At 38.1% G+C, this 19,337-nt stretch overlaps 3 protein-coding genes across 7 annotated transcripts; 2 read left to right on the forward strand and 1 right to left on the reverse strand.

Annotated features, from left to right (window-relative positions):
- Positions 1 to 1,607: 1,607 nt before the first annotated feature.
- Positions 1,608 to 5,718, reverse strand: LOC124155357 (guanine nucleotide exchange factor MSS4). 2 transcript variants are annotated; one of them, XM_046529103.1, is made up of 3 exons: positions 5,538 to 5,718; positions 5,135 to 5,396; positions 1,608 to 2,526 (listed from the first exon to the last, which is right to left on the reverse strand). In XM_046529103.1, exons 2-3 carry the CDS (start codon positions 5,267 to 5,269, stop codon positions 2,278 to 2,280), a joined length of 384 nt encoding a protein of 127 aa, XP_046385059.1. In that variant the 5' UTR covers positions 5,270 to 5,396; positions 5,538 to 5,718; the 3' UTR covers positions 1,608 to 2,277. The 2 variants fall into 2 exon arrangements, with proteins under 2 accessions (XP_046385059.1, XP_046385061.1); XM_046529105.1 differs by having other exon boundaries at positions 5,135 to 5,413; positions 5,538 to 5,686.
- An 87-nt stretch (positions 5,719 to 5,805) lies between these two features.
- Positions 5,806 to 11,447, forward strand: LOC124155356 (PSME3-interacting protein). 4 transcript variants are annotated; one of them, XM_046529100.1, is made up of 5 exons: positions 5,806 to 5,872; positions 6,071 to 6,173; positions 6,265 to 6,363; positions 6,523 to 6,864; positions 10,666 to 11,447. In XM_046529100.1, exons 2-5 carry the CDS (start codon positions 6,077 to 6,079, stop codon positions 10,923 to 10,925), a joined length of 798 nt encoding a protein of 265 aa, XP_046385056.1. In that variant the 5' UTR covers positions 5,806 to 5,872; positions 6,071 to 6,076; the 3' UTR covers positions 10,926 to 11,447. The 4 variants fall into 4 exon arrangements, with proteins under 4 accessions (XP_046385056.1, XP_046385054.1, XP_046385058.1 ...); XM_046529098.1 differs by having other exon boundaries at positions 5,842 to 5,951; XM_046529102.1 differs by lacking the exon at positions 5,806 to 5,872 and adding an exon at positions 5,879 to 5,988.
- Positions 11,448 to 14,955: 3,508 nt separating this feature from the next.
- LOC124155358 (V-type proton ATPase subunit G) lies at positions 14,956 to 16,494 on the forward strand. Its single transcript, XM_046529106.1, has 4 exons — positions 14,956 to 15,103; positions 15,207 to 15,307; positions 15,383 to 15,481; positions 15,975 to 16,494. The coding sequence occupies exons 1-4, from the start codon at positions 15,022 to 15,024 to the stop codon at positions 16,059 to 16,061; spliced, it is 369 nt and encodes a 122-aa protein (XP_046385062.1). The 5' UTR covers positions 14,956 to 15,021; the 3' UTR covers positions 16,062 to 16,494.
- The last annotated feature ends 2,843 nt before the right edge of the window (positions 16,495 to 19,337 follow it).

A 19,337-nucleotide genomic window follows, 5' to 3' on the forward strand; every position in this document is an offset into this window, starting at 1 on the left:
ATTTCTCAGTTTTAAATGAATTTCATGATAAAATCAATGGTTTACGAGAAGTTTGATTGGTGAAAATGGATTCCTGGTGAAAATTGCTATAAGAATCATATATTATTTCGATGAAAAAAATTTCATGCAACTTCCCCATTCTGCAACACTGTAGCACCAAGTAGATGCCAGATTTTACGCCCGCCGGCCGACGCGGCGATGTGAACTCACTAGATACGTCGTTCTGCACATGCTCGGGAAGCATCCCAAGACTTCCATAAGGCACAACGTTAGACACGTCATAGCACCAGCACCAGCACCACTCTTCATATAACTGCATGGTGATGGATTGGGACCTTCTAGCCAGCGCCCCATGGCTACAAATACAAACTTCTCGCACTATTTTTGCGTGTTTTTCCTACATTTTCGATGTATGTGAATGAGAAAAACACTTTGGTTAATAGATGTATAATTACAATTGAATGGGTATTTATTTTTTTCCTTTTTCAAATCTTTGGGAGGGGCATCTTCGGAGAGTCCTTATGGGCAAGCCGCCACTGCCTGGAAGTCTACCCCCCACTCTGAACCAAAATGCCTACATAACCTACATCAGAAAACTCCTCAAGTCTCTCAGCCAAACGGTCACATATCAAAGGTTTCTTTTTTTTTTGTAAACCAAAACTATGCCGAGAAATATCAATTAAATAATTTTATGTCCATTTCCTCTGACATTTATATTTTGGTATTTAGATACATGATTGTTAATAAAATTTTCTCAAATAATTCATATCACAATCAGCCAAAACTATTATTCACTCTATAACCAATTAATTAACTACTAAAAATCACAAAAATAAAGAGGCAACTTATAAATGAGTTTTAAAAATATTGAAACATTTATTTTTTTACTCTTATGTAACCCTTTGGCTCCCATGTTAATACATACATATAGAAGGCTTATAATAAAATCCTGTCTCCCCACTAATTTACCTATTCCATGGTTATTCCATGACCTTCAGCTTCAACATTTAAATACCAAAACTGTCAATATTTCTTTTTTATAAATTACTGTTTTACAATTCCACTACCGAGTTTGCTTTTCTTTGCCAAAACAGACATGAAAACCAAAAGCCCTAATCCAATTGCTAAATGAAAGCACTTAGGCCAGAAAATTGTGGATGACATAGCTGAAAGTCTGCCATTGCATAATTGGCATTCCTATGACTGCTTTGAAACAAATGCATCAAACCACTTGCAGAGCACTTATCCATTTCCCCAGTTGTCACCTAGGGATCAGAAAATATCACGCAACAATACTCGAGTATAAACAAGCCTCTTCTAGGGGAGAATTACCCTCAACCTACACCCCAGCTAGCACAATTGTGCGGAATAAATCCAACCCCTGTTTTCTGAGCACTCTTAACAATATGACATGTGATGCAAAGGGAAATATCTCTCACGTAAGGTATAGATTAATTCCAAGAACATTTCCATGCGCTGCCTCAGAAGCAGCCCCAAAAAAAGAGCCGTCAACAAGGATACCAAATCGATTTCTGCCTCCCATACACAAACACCATACACTAAAATGGCCTTCCCTTGAGATGCAAGGCATAATGAAAGATGTCATACAAGCTTGGCACACAATTTATTCACTAGAGTGAAGAGCGACAAGCTTTGCCAACTGAAGTGTCCCGCAGCGCAGAGACAAGGAATGCATGGGAAGAGCAAGGGGAAGAGGAATAACCAGAGTGCTCACTGCACGATCAACAGAGTGACAGCAGCTAATAGCGGTAGTTGTGCGGCTGAGATGAAAGTGGCTCACTCCCAAGGCGTGTGCCACGTCTGCATAGTAGTAGAATGCAGCGGTGACATCAACCAACATCTAGAGCCGTGCTGGATAGGATTGCCCACGGACAGAGGGGATTCCATGAGAGCTGTTTGATTATTAAAGACTGCCCCAATCACCAGACATACTAATTTATTGCAATCATTGAAATGAGTCGTAGCTATTTCAAAGCAAAACACGGATAACAATCAAATTGCTCTCATGAAGGCTATGACAATGCACCTGCTTCAAATAATGTCACAGAAAAACTTACAAGTCACTGTCATTGACAGGCTAGCAAGTAAGCCCCCTCCATTTCAGTGGTGGAACTGCCGGTGCCATCTGAGTAACTCTGTTTTACTGAGTGGTGAGCACTCCAATGGCTACTCCAATCTCTGCTGTGGATGGGAATAGACGGAGCGAGGCAGACAAGTGAGAGGAGCAAGATTAAAACGGCCACATCCTTCACTTATTCAGGCAGTGTGTTGCACCCGCGCAATGGCTACAAAGCTACGTTTTGTGTCCATTTCATAGAGGCCAATAGGGCCCATTTCACAGTCAGCACACGCCAAGTACTTGATGTTGCCCACTGAATTGGAGAACCCCATATTCTCAAAGCGATACATGTCCTCCACCAACCAGAAGTCGGACAGGAGCTCTTCCTTGGGACTGTCCGCTTCACCTTCAACCACCTTCTTACGCCTGGGCTCTGGCAAGCTGAACTGGAATAATAATTCACAGAATACAATGAGCCCACTAATGGAAGAAAATTCAATTGTTGTACAGTTATCCTTCAGGAAGCCCTTAAGTGTAAAACACATGCTTTGTGCTTTCCAAACTTATTTATTTACTTGACCCCAACTGAGAACTTAGCGATCCCAGGTGTGAGTCCATTATGCGTAGTATTTGCCAATTCTTCTACTAGAAAATAAAATTCTTGGTAGTTCCACATAATTTAATCGTCATTATCATTACCTGATGGTAAAGCACAGAGATCTGTACAACCTAAGCAATAGAACATTCTGAATTTATGGTTGCAAGTTTTTGTGACCATAAAATTGAAAATCTGTAGCCACAAAAAATTTGGAAAAACCATTCCATTCCAATTCATGTAGGAGGTACAAGGTCCTCATCCAGAATATTTCTTCAAAAAATATGTGTCACAGATGAATTATTAACAAACTGGAAGCTGTTCGTGCACTAACAGCCATTTTTAAATAACAGCATAAATTGCCATTCTGGTGAGCTGACGGGTAACAGTCAATTTTCAAATGTCTACAATTTGGAAAATAATACAGCTATGACGTTGAAATTGTCTTTCCATTGGAGTAATATCAGATACTTGTCACATTTACTGAGAGAAAAGTAACAGTTTGAATACTAAGTGTGATATACATTTAAAATTCTACATAAATCACAATATTATGCCAACATTGAAATTTTTAATAGCCATGAAATGTGCCATGGGAACAAAACTTAGCTAATGTCTGCAAAAAACAAAGCCAGACACCCGAGTTTGAGGAGCTCTTGCATCTAAATGAAACAATCAATTTCAATGCAACAAAAAGCATACAAAACACAATTTATTTCCTCGTTGGATCACATACTTTTAAAATTCTTCGGCTCCCTATTATTTCTTGCACTCAATTTTTTCTCAATAAAGTACCCATTTTTTCTCAATAAAGAACCCGTTTTTTGCACGTAAAATCAAGTTTCCCAACTTTGAACACTTGGTATTCCCGTAGTTTTTGTTCCAATAAGTTGCAATTTTGATGTAAGAAAGCCTGATCTAGTATTAATGACGAAAACAAATGGTTTATACCACTAAAATACTTCGGAATTGTTGTCAATAATGCAAATTTCTAATAACTTAGAATCCAAAGGGTCAATAGAAAATTGATTGATACTGATGTATGCTGTACAATAGGCCGGCCCTTATTTTTCAGAATTCAGAAAATTTATGTTTTCCTAGTCTCAAAATGGTCCAAATGAGGTTCATATTCACATGTTAAAATTTGGTTACTTTAAAATAACGGCAACCCGTGCCCCAAGGGCCCTAAGTACTGAGGACCCTCAATTGAGATCTTTGGGTCCGAAAAAGTGCTATTCCTATGTAAAACGTAAAAGTAAAGCCCGTTTGGGCCGATTTTCTGTTTGTTTTGACCTATCTCTCTTTCCTGCTTCTTTGTTTTGGTCTGCCTCGCTAGGCAGAGAAAAAGTGACAACCGGAGCTCAAAACGATGATAAATATCAAAGGGCATTGAATATACTGTTGGCATTTAACAATGTGTGATCTATGCACCAACATTTCTTATATTCTGCGGCACACAACAGTACCAATTAATTTTCAATTGAACCATTGGTTTCAAAGTTGGCAGAAATTTACATTATATACAACAAATCAATCAATTTCAGTGGTATAAACAATTTTTTTTCCATAAACTGTTAATACTAGATCAGGCTTTCTTACATCAAAATTGCAAGTTATTGCAAATAATTTTTTTTAAGTTTGCATGCAACACCCATTAGCGTAGTGCTGGCTCACGGAGAATATCATCAATGCTATTTGTAATTGTATGTCAGTGTTCAGGGCTAATTTGATTCTAACCGATTTCATATGTCCATTAATTAACTTTATTGACTAAATAATTATTAACAATAAATAGTTAATAATTATCATTTTAAGGTTCAATATTCATTTCCAGATTTCATTGAGTGTGTTAAATTTGTGATTGAGATAGGTTATATACTTTGGTAATTGTTGCTCGGGTACAGATTGCTATTAACATAGCAGCCTCTTGTCTAACTCATGCTAATGCCATATTGTGACCTCAAAATGCTAACTCACATATATACTACTGCAGCGTTTTATACCTTAATGATGAAGTTTTATGTCAAAATAACAGTCTTTTGAGTAAATCATGAGGGATTACCAAATCGTTACTTTTCAATCGCAATGACCTGAACTGGTTTCAATTTTTACAAGTCATAATTAAAGAACCGAATTCTTGAGAAAGACGCATTGAAAGAGATGAAACCTGGCTCGACTTGTAACACAACAGCGGGAAACCTATTTTAAGGTTGGAAATAAACGAGGTTACTTACACTAAAAACAAGCATGAACTACCCAAAAGTGCTTTGACACATTGAGATACATGTTCATCACACTAAAGATTCGTAAATTCGGTTAATGAAATGTCCAGGGACAAAAAAATAATTATTGGAATGTCTATCCAGCGTTAATTAAGAAATGGTTCACTCAATCCACTAAATCCACCATTATGATATGGCATATATGTACACTTCCCTCAGTATTTCCAAATTACAAACCTCAACTTTCCGATACTCTCCGTTTCTTGGCGCCAGAATTTTGGAAGGACAGTGTAAGCACATAACAGTTTTACAGTTCTTTCCGTCCATCACCAGATCATCCACGGACTTAGGGGACGTTTCCTCCGACGACATATTAAGGGTTGTGTTCACACTGGTTCACGCGCTCACTCCCCTTGAGCGTCTAACACTTCTGAGTGAATTGCCAAATGTCACCAAATTTCACAATATAGCTGCATCATTAGATGAATCCACTGGTTTTCTAAATTAACAAGGAAACTGGTGAAAACATTAACCACAGATGCAATTGGAAAAAAATAATAAGCAGTCGTGCATCCACCTGAGACCGGTAATAGCTACATCAACACCTACGCTTGGAAATAAGGTAGACAAATGAGCTTACCGAAATCTTAATAAGTAGTATAGTGTTACCAAAACGGTACCCAACTTCGGCTTAAATACAGATACCGATCAGTCCACAATATTTCCACCATTACCAAAGGGTCCCTACCACTCCCTCACAAAAACATCGACGGTACCGTAGGGCCACCATAAGTATTGATACCAACATGCAAGTGATGAATACTTGTCACGCTTGTCACTTTCACTAACTTATCGCCCAATGTGGCGTACAGAAGAAATGTGGTAAGTTGGCAACCGATAGATTTCGCCAATTCTTTGTTTTTCTGTCGGCGCATACCGCGCACACTGACTGTCATATTGAAAGAAATCCATAAGGTGTTGAAATTAATGTTGATAAAAATTGTGAAGTTGATCAATCATCTTACATTACTCTCCTATGCCAATTGATTAACAAGTACTTCATTCGACCTCAATTTCGTTTGGTTTACTTTGTAAATGCTGATCATTTGTTTTTGGAGTGAACGAAGCCGAGTCGTATTTTAATGGGAAAAATTTATGTTTATTGAAATTTAGGTGAAAATGAGTTCAGGATTCATTTCGGAGGCAGAATTGGAAGAAAGGAGGCGTTTTAGGCAAGAAGAATGGGAGAAAGTGAGGAAACCCGACGAGCCTATGGGTAAGTTAACCCATTGGTCGTATTAAGTTTACCTACATCTTGGGAAATAAGTGCACTAATATTCGAGATCATTTTTTTCATTTTTGTTAAGAGGCGCCAGAGGAGCAGTATGATCACCGTTCCCTCTTTGAAAGGCTTCAGGAACAGAAGCAGAAAAAAGATATGGAATATCAAGAGTCAATTAAGCTCAGTAAGTCTCTTCTTGTCTCTCAAACATGTTTTTGTCGTGGTTAATGTAGTAATGCCAGTGTCTAAAATAGTTATTAGTAGTAGGGTAGGATGAATTTGAATTATAAATGTATTTCGTAGCTAATTATACGAAATTGTATACTTTTATATCGTTTTAAAGAAAATATGATAAAAGGATTGGACGATGAAGAGGTCGAGTTTCTCGATTTGGTTGAGCAGAGGAAGGCAGAAGAAGAGAAGCGCAAGTGGGCAGAAGAAGCCAAAGAGATTCGGGATTTTCGGGAAGCAGTTTCTACCCTTCAGGAACAGAGCCTTTCTGAAAGACTCTCTGCCGAAATCAGACTTCCAGCAACCCTCGCAGCTGGGAATTCGAAGCAAAACTCGGTTTCGATTGGAGCTAAGAAGAATTCCCAGCATCGTCTTCTTGCCGGTGCTGTTGTAAAAAAGAGGCCGCTGGCCGAAGCAGTGGCATCACCTGAGAAGAGGCCACGCTTAGCAAGAAGTAAGTGAAAACCTTTCGGAGAACATCAGAATTAATTAAATTTATACGGCTATGCCCTAATTGAAATAAGTGAATCCATTCCCCAAGGTCTTATCTCTATAATGGCCAACATAGATATTGGAAAAGAAAAGGGAAACAGCCAAACGCCACAGAAATTGGATTAAATACCAGAAGAACACACTCCCACAAGCTTCTCACTCGTTTCTTTCCGTTTAGAGCTCTGCTCCATGTGTTATCTCCTTTTCTGTCATTATTTTATATATTCTTACATTCGTTTTACAGCTGATATTTTGGTCCCATAGAGTAGAACGTGGAGAATTTAATGATTGTTCTTCCCTTTTTAATTCTGCAGTTGATCTCTTGTCAACTATTCTACAACAAAGAAATGCGGGTATAAGTACAGTCTACTAGAATATTTTTTAAATTCCAGGTAGATATGAGATATTATCAGGAAAGATAACATTTGCCCGATTTGTTCCATAGACAAATCTACTAGGTTAGAGTGAGAGCTCTCACTAGTGCGATATCTTGGGAACCAAAGGGCAGAAATGATAGAAATTTGAGATGATACTCTGCAAATGTATAATGAGTTGTTTTAGGAAACATAAAGCGATAGAATAATCCGAAAGTGATATCATCTTCACTTATGTCCAAAAAACGTCCATAAATACCAACATTTCTAAGCTTTAAGTGCGATGGGGCACATTTTCCGGTATCCGAATGCAAAAATAATTTTCATGATTTATTTTCTCACCAAATGGAACAAAAATTTCAAAAGAAAATCAAAAACTTTAAAAACGAGGACCACCCAAGTGTAACATGATACAAAATTAGGCCCAAGTTCGTGCAATGACCGATGGTCGTGCCTAAAGCGCCTAAATGGAGTTATTTTGAATATCGAGGTTTTCAAATTAAAATGTTTTTTAAGGAAAATATGGTGTCTTAGAGCTCTTTTGGCAAAATGAGATCACTTGATTCATTTTTTATTAATGCATTTTTTTTTAAGTGTGCGCACTTCAAGTGAAACTGGGGAGGAGAACTATTATTTTTACAGTGATTCTATGTAAATCCATTGAAACAGCTGTACAGATGATGTTGTTGATTTTCATGCCTAACAATCAAAGTTGACTTTATGTCAACAGGAAAGCTTTTTCGATGGTCCTCTCCCTCCCCTGTAACTCTACCTGGTTTGGTTTGGTTTGCACGCTCTTTGTGACTGATGTGTAGCTGCAATAGTTAGTTCTTATATAGAATATGAATAGTCAGCTTTTGACTAAGTGAAAATGTCATCCAAGTTGAGGAAAAACAGTGAAATCAGCGTAATAGGAAGTGCATCAGAAGGTGTGACACATTCCCTCCAACAACTAGAGAGGTCCCCAAGGAGTTATTCCACCTCAACCGGAGGATGTGTGATGTTAGGCATGGCTCCAGAACAATGGTGCAGATGGTGTTTGAAGTTTAGCGGAAAACAAAGGTGCCTCTCATACAGGGAATAAGGGCTATTGAAAGGGCTATTTATATGTATATAACGTATACGTCTTTATTATTAGTACCGGCAACTTTTTACAAGCACGCCAAAGGGAATGAAAAAAACCCCTGCGGTGAAAGTATTTGGTGATGGTTTAGATAAATTATTTGACTTATCTAAGAAATATGCCGTAGATCAAAGTGACTACTACATAAGCAATTATAATTTCAGTCACTCAGTTTGGCCAATAAAAATATAGGATGTTACTTCTCCATCCTCGATATCAGTACTTCCTCTTTCAATGTTCCTATGCAGTTTTGGAAGAAAAGGGAAGACTATATCTGAGGTGAAGAGAAGCAGCAGAATTTGAGGCAAATGATCGTGCCGAGCGAGCAGTGAAACTTATGACTGATTATAATATGTAGAACTATTGCCAAGAAAAAAGAGTCCAATCAACATTCATAATTGACAGTATAAAACCTCCGCAAAATCTTTTCCAATGACAAAGAGACAGCTTTGATTGTTAAGCATGAAAAGTAATGAGATGTCGTACAGCTATTTCAAGGTAATTGGTCATTTCATTGGTCCCCTGAAACTGCTAGCTCATCACCCCATTTTCACTTGAGGTGCGTATACTAATGAATCTTGTTGTACCAGGCTTGCCAATTCACTTCTACATCCACTCTGCCGTCGTGCACGGAGAAAGAGGAAAGATCCACAGGACTGAGGAGTGTCGTGCACATCGAGCAAGGGCATTGGGGGGGAGTGTGGGCCTTGGAAGCAGCGATTTGGCATGAATCGAGATACGGCAAACGGTTGAAATTTTTCCTAAAGGTCTTTGAGATATCATGTTTACCTTATTTTTTAGCTCCAGCTCATCCATCCTGCTCCAAAACTCATCCAGCTCCAGCTCAAAAACCTTATCATTCAAAATAACTGCATTTATTCCCTTTCCTTAGGCACAGCCATTCATCGTCACACAAACCTGGGGCTTTGTCTGAAGTTCTTTTCTCTAATTTTGCACATTTTGAGGCTTTGGATCATTTTTTATAAATACAAGCACCAGCCTAAACCCTCATCCCTAAAAATTATAAACATACTCACATCACAGCAATCCTACTTTTTTTAAATACAGTAATAATTTTTTTGCCTCTCTTAGTGATTCAAATTGTTTGTGTAATTAACAAATTCTAACTGGTTTCTTTATTAATTAACCCATGCCTTGCTTTGCCTGGTCATTATTTCCCAGTATGGTGTGCTATTTAATCTCATTCATTCCCCTCCCCAAAGCCTTGTCATAGGTACGCCACTGGTCTATTGCGTAAGCAGGCCTGAATATATGTCAGCACATGTTCATATTCATAACACTTCATTATCAGAAGTTGCTCTGATGTGGAAAGAGATAGTGTCACAAAAATTTGATCGTACTCGGATAATTTTTATTCATTGAATATGACATAAACTTGAGATAACTGCAGTTTTTTTAAATATCAGAGCTTGGGAAGTATAATATTGTAATGTGCATGTACTGAAATGTAGAACTGGCTAGGGGTTGGGTCAGCGAGGTGGCCTTAGAATATATGTAAGTTATTTCCTTACTACAACTTAGTTCTACTTAATTAATACCGCTTAGTACTACTTAAAATACATGTGAGTGCCTGCTTTCATTTTTGTCAATAGGATTTAGAAACTGTAATAAATACGTAATGGTAATTTTTGGCTAATTTGTATTTTTTGAGTGATTGACTGTGTTGGACATCCACCCGGTTCACGTCCAATCTGTTAATAATTGTCCTCCACACTTCCTGTGGCGTACCTCTCGGCTCCTCTGATGAATGAAAATCCTTCCGTGTTGGGATGTTTGCATCCAAATCACTCTAGAGGAAATAGTGGATCCCCCACTGATCTTCACCTTGATGCTGTTTTGCATACTTGACATGAAAGACCTCTAAAGCTCAGGGGCATGATGAGAATCACAAACAAACAAGGTTAGGGTTGTCCCAACACTACCTCACATGATCCCCTTCTTGCCTTGTGTGCGAGCTGACAACAAGTATTGACAGGTCAAGCTGATGGGTCTCGCTTGCTTGAGGCAAATATCTCACCCGACTCATGTGTTTGGCTCATTGTTGCTATCCTTCTATCCAGACCCACGACAGTGCCATCACTCAGATGAAAATGCTTGGTTCTTGGGGTCGAGCTGTCGAAAGTACACATTGAGCATGTGGTTTAAGGGAAAGACAGCTATCAAAATTGATTCCTAAGAATGTGATTGAGGTTACATGCTCAAGAAGAGCATTGAGTTATTATTAATGCATGTCACTTTTCCACAGGTGAAGAGGTTGTCGGTAATGAAGGAGCATGCAGCCGTGAAGGAGGAGTCTCGGATCTCGTGGAGCGGGGGTCAGCAAGGGTGGAGGCAGGCCTTCAGTGTATTGGAGTTCTTCCTGGGCTGGGCAATTACCAAGACTCCAGTGACAGTGACGTGAGCTCAAACACGGATGATGAACTCCCAGGAACCTTCTCAGGTTATGATCTGCTTGGGAGGAAAGTGGGGCCAACAGTCAGGAAGGCCAAGCAAGAAGGCAGATAGTGTGATTGTGTCCGTGAACACCCAAGGAAGGTTCTATTTGAGGGCATTCCAGCCCTCTCGATCGTAGTAGAACTCCAAAAAAAAAAAGGACTATCCAGCTGTATGAAAAAGCCCTGGAAACTGAAAATAAGGCTTCGTTGGCATCTGCTCGTCTGTTATTTAATATTTTGATTTGATATAGTTGTGAGTAAATTATCTCTGGTAGGAGTTGAATAACATTGATATGTACTTGATCTCTGTTATTGGGAAACAAATTCAGAGATGCAACACAAAATTTGTGTGTTGTTACTATTATTTAAATGAATTGAAACACCATTGAGATTCTTAAATAAGTTAATTATAGAAGGAATTTCTCATGGCCCATGGGCAAGCATTTTTGCTTGCTGGCTGTGAAGATTTATCTCCAATAATTATTTTGTTTGAAATGTAATTCGCATCTCTGTTGTGTACTGTAATAAGCTTTCGAGTGTTATCAAAAGTTCTGTATGCTTATTTTACAATACATTTTTAGTACCATAATAATTATTGCCTTGAAAATTGTTTGTAATGGTTTGGAAAACCCTGGTTACACCTTCCCTCATACTGTATCATTTGCCTCCATTTGTTAGTGGCGGATATGGAGCCAGTTTGTTTTTGCAAACATTCATCTCAACCCTCTTCCGCCATCTGTCTTTATATTAGAAAAGCTTGGAATTTCATTGAATATTTCTAAAGTCTGCCTTCAATCGAATTGTAATTCCCCTCTCTCGTATTCATTATGGTTATGTAATAGTATTTTTGTCATTAGGAAAAGGTCAAACTCCAAACAAAGCCACAAACTATCAAGCCTTTCATCCCCTGGAAATCACACTCACACTAATGTTTACTCATTTGGGCAGGCTCCTGGTATACTCCTCAATAAGAAGGCAGACACTATTCTGCCTATGTCATAGTCTAGCCACTAGTACGTTTTCGTACAGTCAGCAAGATAAGGGGGTCTAAATGAGATGAACTAATCTAATTAATACCTCAATTTCACTTCACTGCGATGTCAAAATAGGAGCAATTAAATCTGTGAGTAATAAATGTTTGACTTAAGGTAAGAAGGCTGAGGAGTACCGAACATTCAGATAGTTTTCCAGTGACTTCTGTGCATGGACTTGTGCTCATGCCCGTCCACTACTACGTGGTCATAAGTGGGAAATAGGTACTTTCTAAATCACTAACATATATTGAATATGTACTAAGAAGAATATACATACCAGTAAAACTGATCAGAAAATACAAGTTCTGTTGAAAAAACATTAATTTTCAACCGATGATCATGTGGAGTTGCCCTAGTAGTTAAATGCCTACAGTGACCTTCATTAAATAGCTTCGTCAACATCAATAGTTTTGGTGTTGCCACAGGATTCAAAGAAAACTTGCAGATGCCCTTACTGAGGGAAGCTGCTGTTTTGTATGCACAGGTCTAAAGGTGTTGCTGAAGATATAGGGAAGTAAACATATTTGGTACTGGCAGACAGGACACATTGAAATGGGGCACATATTCCTCAAAATAAAGCCATAAAATTTTTTTTATATCTGGAAATAGAGGAATAAAACTTTGTAAGGTTCACTACTATTTTAATACGAGCGTGCTGCGCCCGCTCCCAGCGGGCTTCCTCCGCTCTTTTCAATGCAGGTCCACAAAGGGATAGGCGAGTTTCTAATTTTAAAATGTAGAAAAAAAGGCAGGGTCTTATGTACAAATTTAATTGGAATGTGCATGTACAAATTGAGGTCAGAGGACCTCTTTAACCACAACATTGGAAGTAATTACACAATTCTCTGTGAAACGCACACGATGACTCATACTTACGTATCAACAGGAGACTTGAATGTGGAATCAGCCGCATTTTGATAAAAGTTATTTAAAGAATGCGAGATATTGTTGCAAATGAACAAATGTATCAGTTTGTGGGCCGTTAACGTCAGGAAGATTTACCGGTTTTTGTTTTTTTTTTAATTGTTTAAAAAACAATAGCAATATTTAGGAAGTAAGATATGCCGTCGCATGTTCTCTGATAAATTCTGTGCATTTTGGTACTTCATTTGTAGAGTTTGGTCGCGTATAAGTTGCGAAAAAGGTATCTATACAGTAGAAATAATATAGAAGATATTAAAGGAAATCTCCCTCCAGGACTCGGCTATAGTGCAGATGGGATGTATGTAGTAGCATCCATTTAAGGATATTTTTCTAAATGCAGCAAATAAATTTGAAGGAATAGTAAACACGAATAAAATGTGCCTTGGTCAATATCCAAGAATACAGTTGCAAAAAAGATGTAATGCAAAAAAATAGAAATGGGTCGAATAGCAGACTTCTCGAACTTAAATATCGAATTCGAATATTAAATCATGGCTCAAATGTTTGAATATGTCAAATTTCGAATACCTCGAATGGAGGGGGAGGAGGAGCTGCTTTGGTTTGGGACGAGGGTTTTTCATGTGTGGATATGTAACTGACCAGCGAGGGGGTCAAGGCGGGTGAGGAGACGAGGGCTGGACATCCTCCACTGAGAAGGAAACAGGAGGAGACTCGATGCCTCGGAAACGTTGGAGACAATCCAACATTTAAAGAATATCACCCCCCTTGCTAACGAACAAGTGCTCCCCTCCGTTCTCCATACCCATTAGTGAACTCCCATAGTGACAACCTTCAAATTTCTAAGTGCCTATCCACCTGTGTGCCATTAACATTTCCAAGAAAGAATAACACGCAGTGCTTCTACCAAAATTCCCCCAGTGATCCATGTCCGAGGAAATCATTATCCCATGCCCGCACCATCCACAGCCGGACTCATGAACTGCCATAGACAGTTGTAACTTGGATAACTCAATGTGCCCGAGCTAATCCTCTCTCCCTTCCTCAGCTCTCGTCTCCTCACCCGCCTTGACCCCCTCGCTAGTCAGTTACATATCCACAATGGAAAAACCCTCGTCCCAAACCAAAGCGGCTCCTCCTCCCCCTCCATTCACTGCTCAACCCCCACACCCCAGCCCACTCCCTTCTGATAGATGTCCTCACTGTCGTATTCAATGTGTATGTATAAATATAAGATGCATGTAAGATCAGTCACCTGAAGATGTAACTGCGTTACGGAACCCAGGTCGTGCTGAAATTAATATAATAGTGAACCCGACAAAGTTTTACTCCTTTATTTCCAATATGGAGAGGTTTCACAAGGTCAAGCCTGAAGTTATCAGTTATATTTTATACCTGTAGTAATGGGAAAAATAATTACACAATGATCCCCAATTGTGAGCTTTTCATGTAAAAAAATCACTTAGCTTGATTGAATGTACTTTGAGTTTGGTGAATGTCAGCTCCACTATCCTTTTGTATCCTCAAGGCACTCAAATTAATGCACCTCCAAGGTATTACAAAAAAAACAAGCCTCTGGTGTTAATGATTTCCTAAGTCAGAATAACTAGTTCAGAATTATTGTGCAAATAGCAACAAATAAAATTGATTTTTAAGGTGAGCTTAGTTAAATGCATTTTAGTAAAGTTTCAGAAAAAGTTACCAGTATAAGTTTGTTGCTGTGATTTTTTTCAATTACCATCTCAAAACTCATCTAGTGAGTCCATAAAACGATCTATCAAAAGTTACATAATTTACATTGAATACACTGTGACTCTATGGATTATAGGTACTATATTTTATGAAATGTTTCCATGCAAAATACTCCTTTAAATTGCTTCTCAGAGGGAGCGTATTCATAGAAACCAAGTAAATTGTGTCTGTTGGGAAGTTTTCTATGGTTGTAATATTGCCTAAAATATTACAATATTATTCGAGTACATATATAATGCAAAGTTGGTCCTTTTTTGCCTGAAATATTTGCTCTTTTACTTAGTAGTACTTACGTCGAATTCGCAATCTAAACAAAGTTTTTTAGTTTATTTAAAATGTGCCAAAGCTAATATTCCTATTTCATAATATCCCGCTTAGACTTAAAGTGCCACCACCTGGCGATCGAGGTAACTACTCGTGTTGCGGGAGGGGGGCGGGGGCTGGTTTCTGGGGCAATTGTCATGTGATCGATCGTCTACGGCGAGTTAAGTTGTGAAAATGGCCAGCCAAAGTCAAGGAATTCAGCAGCTTTTAGCTGCCGAGAAACGGGCGGCTGAGAAAGTGGCCGAGGCCAGGAAGAGTAAGTGGAAATTATAATTAAGGCTCACTTATTTTTATATTGTTGCAATCAGTTATTTGTATTTATAGTGAAAAGTACTGACGTCTACTTTTAATTTCTTCAGAGAAGGCTCGTCGTCTAAAACAGGCCAAGGAGGAAGCACAAGATGAAATTGAGAAGTACAGGCAAGAACGTGAAAGGCAATTTCGGGAATTCGAAGCGAAGGTAACCACTGTTTTGAATACATCTTTCTGATGTAGGAACTGTGAAGGGGAATCCTAATCTTTTTCATTTCGCCAGCACATGGGGTCACGTGAAGATGTTGCTGCTCGCATAGAAGCTGACACAAAAATTAAAATCGAGGAAATGAACCAAGCTGTAGTTAAGCATAAAGAAGTGGTAAGTACAGATGTTCTTTCTGTCGTAATGAAATCTTCGTTCTTTTGTTTTTTTAATCATTTCTAATTCTTGAGATGAAACCAAGTACTCATGGCTAAACACAAGTGGCTATGGCCTTTGATTTGCGAGGACCGCCAGTGTAATTAATGATCCCGTATTGGTCACGGCCATAAGCCTGGAAATTCCTTCCATCAAAACGACTAGATATCAGGCCATTGACGAAGTCATTCGTCATTTTCCTTTAACTGGCAAATTCATGTAAATTTTTGTGTCTTAAATCTCTTTGTATCATTGAAAAGCAGTCAATCTGATACTAAATGTGTACTGTCTATCAGATTGATTGTCAATCAGGTACTAAATATTGTAATATTTAGTATCTGATTGACTGCTTTTTTTATTTAGTATTTGATTGTCTGCATATTGTAGCTGATATTTAGTCTGTGGAATCTGTAAATATAAATATAATGTGGAATAAATTGACTCATTGCTACAGGTCATTCAACGCCTTCTTCAGCTGGTTTATGATATCAAGCCTGAACTCCACAAAAATTATGCTGCATCTCTTGGAGTCCAGCATTGACTTAGTTCATCAATGTAAATGCATTTGTTTGTAATATACATCATTCTGTAATGTTATGGTGAAATCGGGTGAGGGTCTAGAAAGTAAAGGGTTAGGCTGAGATTTAGTAACAGAAACTTATTTGTGAAAGTATTAAATTTCCTGGAATACTGTAAACATTCTATTAAGTTCTTTAACATCTCTACTTGCATTTTCTTTGGAGTGGAGTGTTAGGACTCATTTATATTTTTTAATTGAATTATACATAGAGCATTTTGAGTCACTTTTGTAATTACAAATTTGTCATAGTTGTGAATATTACCACTTAAAGTAGATATCAAATTCATGTCATCTTTTGAAAGTGGTGCTGAGTGCTTTAGCTGTCACATGCCATGTAAATAAGTGTTGTAAATCTAAAATATTTAAATGTGGAAATATATAATGGTTAACACTACCCATTTTTGTAATACTGGTCGATCTTTTAGCAAAATATCCTGTGTTCAGAAGCATAGTTGGAAATTAAATTAAGGGATGCCAAGTCGAATGTAAGCCCCCATTAAAAGTGAAATAATTCCATGGGTGTATTTAGAAATTGTAGAAAAATGTGATTTTTTTGATGAAATGGATTTTTTTATAAAAGTGATCTGATAAGTGTTCCTTTTGGTCACACACATTACTTTTGCGTATGTCTCAATTCTGGAGGTTAATTTTTATACGTAGTAGCACCTTCCATGGCTAATTGGTATTGCGTGTTAATGAAAAATGATCAAATGAAGAAGCATATACGAAAAAGTTATCAAACTGCTATTTAAAACCATGCTTGCTGTGATGAGCTTAACCAAATGGTGTTACAAAATTTTTGCTGGATATTCCATATACCAACTCCCGATTTCCTTCTTCAAAGAAAAACCAGAATCACTCATTGATGATTTACTTGTTGTAATCACTCAAAAATATGCATGCAGTTAATAAAAAGACCTATTCTTAGGAGTAGGTATGATGGGGAATGGAGGTACAGCTTGTTAAAGAACAGAATAATGAAGCCATATAAAAGTTACCTCGTTACAACCTATAAAACGGGCAAATATTCCTTCTGCTTGTAGCCATGTCTCACAGTAACTCGAGGGGTTTAAAGACCATGCTGGTTGAAAGTGAATCTGTGCAATCCTTCATTTGGGGAGGAACCTGGAGTACTCTGGGAATTGTGCTCTTTTGGAAAAAGAGATGGGAATTGAGCAAGTAGTAAGTGAAAATTTGTTCTTGAGGCATGCTGCGTCCCATGAAAGCTAGACGCATACACACAATGCACTCAAAGCCATTAAAATACTCTTGTCAGATATTTGTTTGAATTTCCCTAGAATAATAAATGGCTTTACCTTCTTCCACTACGTTTCCGTCACAAAACTTGTTATAATCGCTGCCACTCAATATTTGTTATTTATAGCTCACATTTAGAAACCAGCCTTAGTGCAATGGAATTCAATTCTATTTCAAAGCAGTTACTGTATGGGGTAATTCATGGTATTAAATTAGCTGTCATGTAGTGAACATACACGGTGGACATCTTTTGGAGGATGAAGTGAAGAGCATTCATCTTTGCGAAGACCTGAATTATGCAATTTCATTTCTGTGCTGTTTTTTTCCTCCTACATTAATCTGTGAGCTGGAGGTTAATATAATATGCAGGCGGTGCATTAAATCTCATCTCATTTGGATAACTTGAATGTGTTAAGACTATCATCTCAAGATGTTACGCTTATCATTAAAGTGACGAAAAGGATACCTCTGGCAAGTAATTTCTATCCCTCAAGCATTATTTAGCCTAAAAAGCTTAATTTAATTAACGGATTGCACTCCACAGGAAAATATACCAATCCCCCTGAAATACAGAGGGAAGTTTTAGATTACAGTGGACACGTACTTGATTCTTCCTCTTGAATAGATATGTGAAGGAATGTCTAATTTGGTTAAAACTTTTGGAGTCCAATTCGCATCAACAAATATTTCCACCACAGACCATTACCTGCAGCTGAAAAGCTTCTCCACAGCAAAAAGTTTGTTTGTTGGTGAATTTGCATTTGACTGATGATTGCAAGTGTGGTGGATGGAGAGAAGGGAATTCTCAAATTTGCTTTCTTTTCACACCAGAAGCTGAATACCTATTGCTCTTATTATGTCCTTAATCTTGGTCGAAAATAGAAAAATCAGATTAATTTCGATCGGGATCATGGATATAAATCTGGTTTCTCCTGTTTCACTTACTCAGTGATTCAACGTGGAGTTTGATTTGGTGAGGGTGGAGATCATCTCAAACTAAGCAACAGGTTGGTAACTTTGAGGTCTGGAGGCAGTTCATTTCCTTGACATCGCACCTAAAGGATATTTGATTTTGGGTTGTTTTCGGAGGCTCCAACCAGGCCTTGAACCCATGAGCCTGAGGTAACCACTCTCACCCCACCAGAGCAAACACATGATGCAGATCAACACCACCACATTGGCAGAAAGTAGTCAACTCGCTCCCCAAAGAAACAAGACCATTTGGCGGAGCAGGGGGGAACCTCCCGTTATCACACCGCAACAATAATCGGCTCTAATTCGCTCTTCTCCAACTCCTCAAATGCTGCACGTGAGGAACTCACTAAAGGAGAATAACTGTCAAGTTCCGAGTCCTTTGAAATTCTCATGTTGATAGGTGAGGCCTCCGTTGGATTGGGACCTTTTAATAAACTGATGCATTGTCTCCAATGTGGGTCAAATTTTTTCCTATCAAATGGGAGTGGCTATGTGAAAGTAAACCTCCATTACAATTTTATTTACTCTATTTTTGAATGTTTTCCCCATCAAGGCTACACTCACACACCTTTGAACATCATAATGCCATCTACTTGGGAGATCTTTGACGTCCAATGGTAGACAAAAATCGAGGAAAAAATAAAATTTTAATATAATTTACACAGTGCAGTTAATAAAAAAACACTCTAAGGTCTGTCTATCAGTGAAAATTAAGCGAATACCTATGTACGCAAAATACCTAGCCTAATAAAAAAAACTCATTGAAATCCCGTTGGAGTGAAAATCAGTGTTGGAGAGGAGACCACGGTGGCGAAAAGTCTTAATCATCTGGCATGACTTTAGGTAAGTTGATAAAATAGATTGTATAAGTCTAACATTTAAGCACATCAGTGTTAAATTTCCATAGTCACATGGAGACCACGGGAGGAAAGCTTAATTTTCCAGAAGGCTCTTTTGGCACCATTTCCTTTGCTGGAGAAACCTTTTTTTTACCCATGGCATGCA

Source organism: Ischnura elegans, chromosome 3 (genome assembly GCF_921293095.1).
Source record: "Ischnura elegans chromosome 3, ioIscEleg1.1, whole genome shotgun sequence".
NCBI classification, from domain to species: Eukaryota; Metazoa; Arthropoda; class Insecta; order Odonata; family Coenagrionidae; genus Ischnura; species Ischnura elegans.

What these genes read in the sequence shown, in the direction of transcription:
- LOC124155357 (XM_046529103.1), bottom strand. Translation starts at nt 5,269, where the DNA reads ATGTCGTCGGAGGAAACGTCCCCTAAGTCCGTGGATGATCTGGTGATG. An exon ending in GAGAGTATCGGAAAGTTGAG is followed by an intron (nt 2,527 to 5,134) that starts GTTTGTAATTTG and finishes TTATTATTCCAG; the next exon opens with TTCAGCTTGCCAGAGCCCAG.
- LOC124155356 (XM_046529100.1), top strand. Translation starts at nt 6,077, where the DNA reads ATGAGTTCAGGATTCATTTCGGAGGCAGAATTGGAAGAAAGGAGGCGT. An exon ending in GAAACCCGACGAGCCTATGG is followed by an intron (nt 6,174 to 6,264) that starts GTAAGTTAACCC and finishes ATTTTTGTTAAG; the next exon opens with AGGCGCCAGAGGAGCAGTAT. An exon ending in TCAAGAGTCAATTAAGCTCA is followed by an intron (nt 6,364 to 6,522) that starts GTAAGTCTCTTC and finishes ATCGTTTTAAAG; the next exon opens with AAAATATGATAAAAGGATTG.
- LOC124155358 (XM_046529106.1), top strand. Translation starts at nt 15,022, where the DNA reads ATGGCCAGCCAAAGTCAAGGAATTCAGCAGCTTTTAGCTGCCGAGAAA. An exon ending in AGTGGCCGAGGCCAGGAAGA is followed by an intron (nt 15,104 to 15,206) that starts GTAAGTGGAAAT and finishes TAATTTCTTCAG; the next exon opens with AGAAGGCTCGTCGTCTAAAA. An exon ending in TAGTTAAGCATAAAGAAGTG is followed by an intron (nt 15,482 to 15,974) that starts GTAAGTACAGAT and finishes TCATTGCTACAG; the next exon opens with GTCATTCAACGCCTTCTTCA.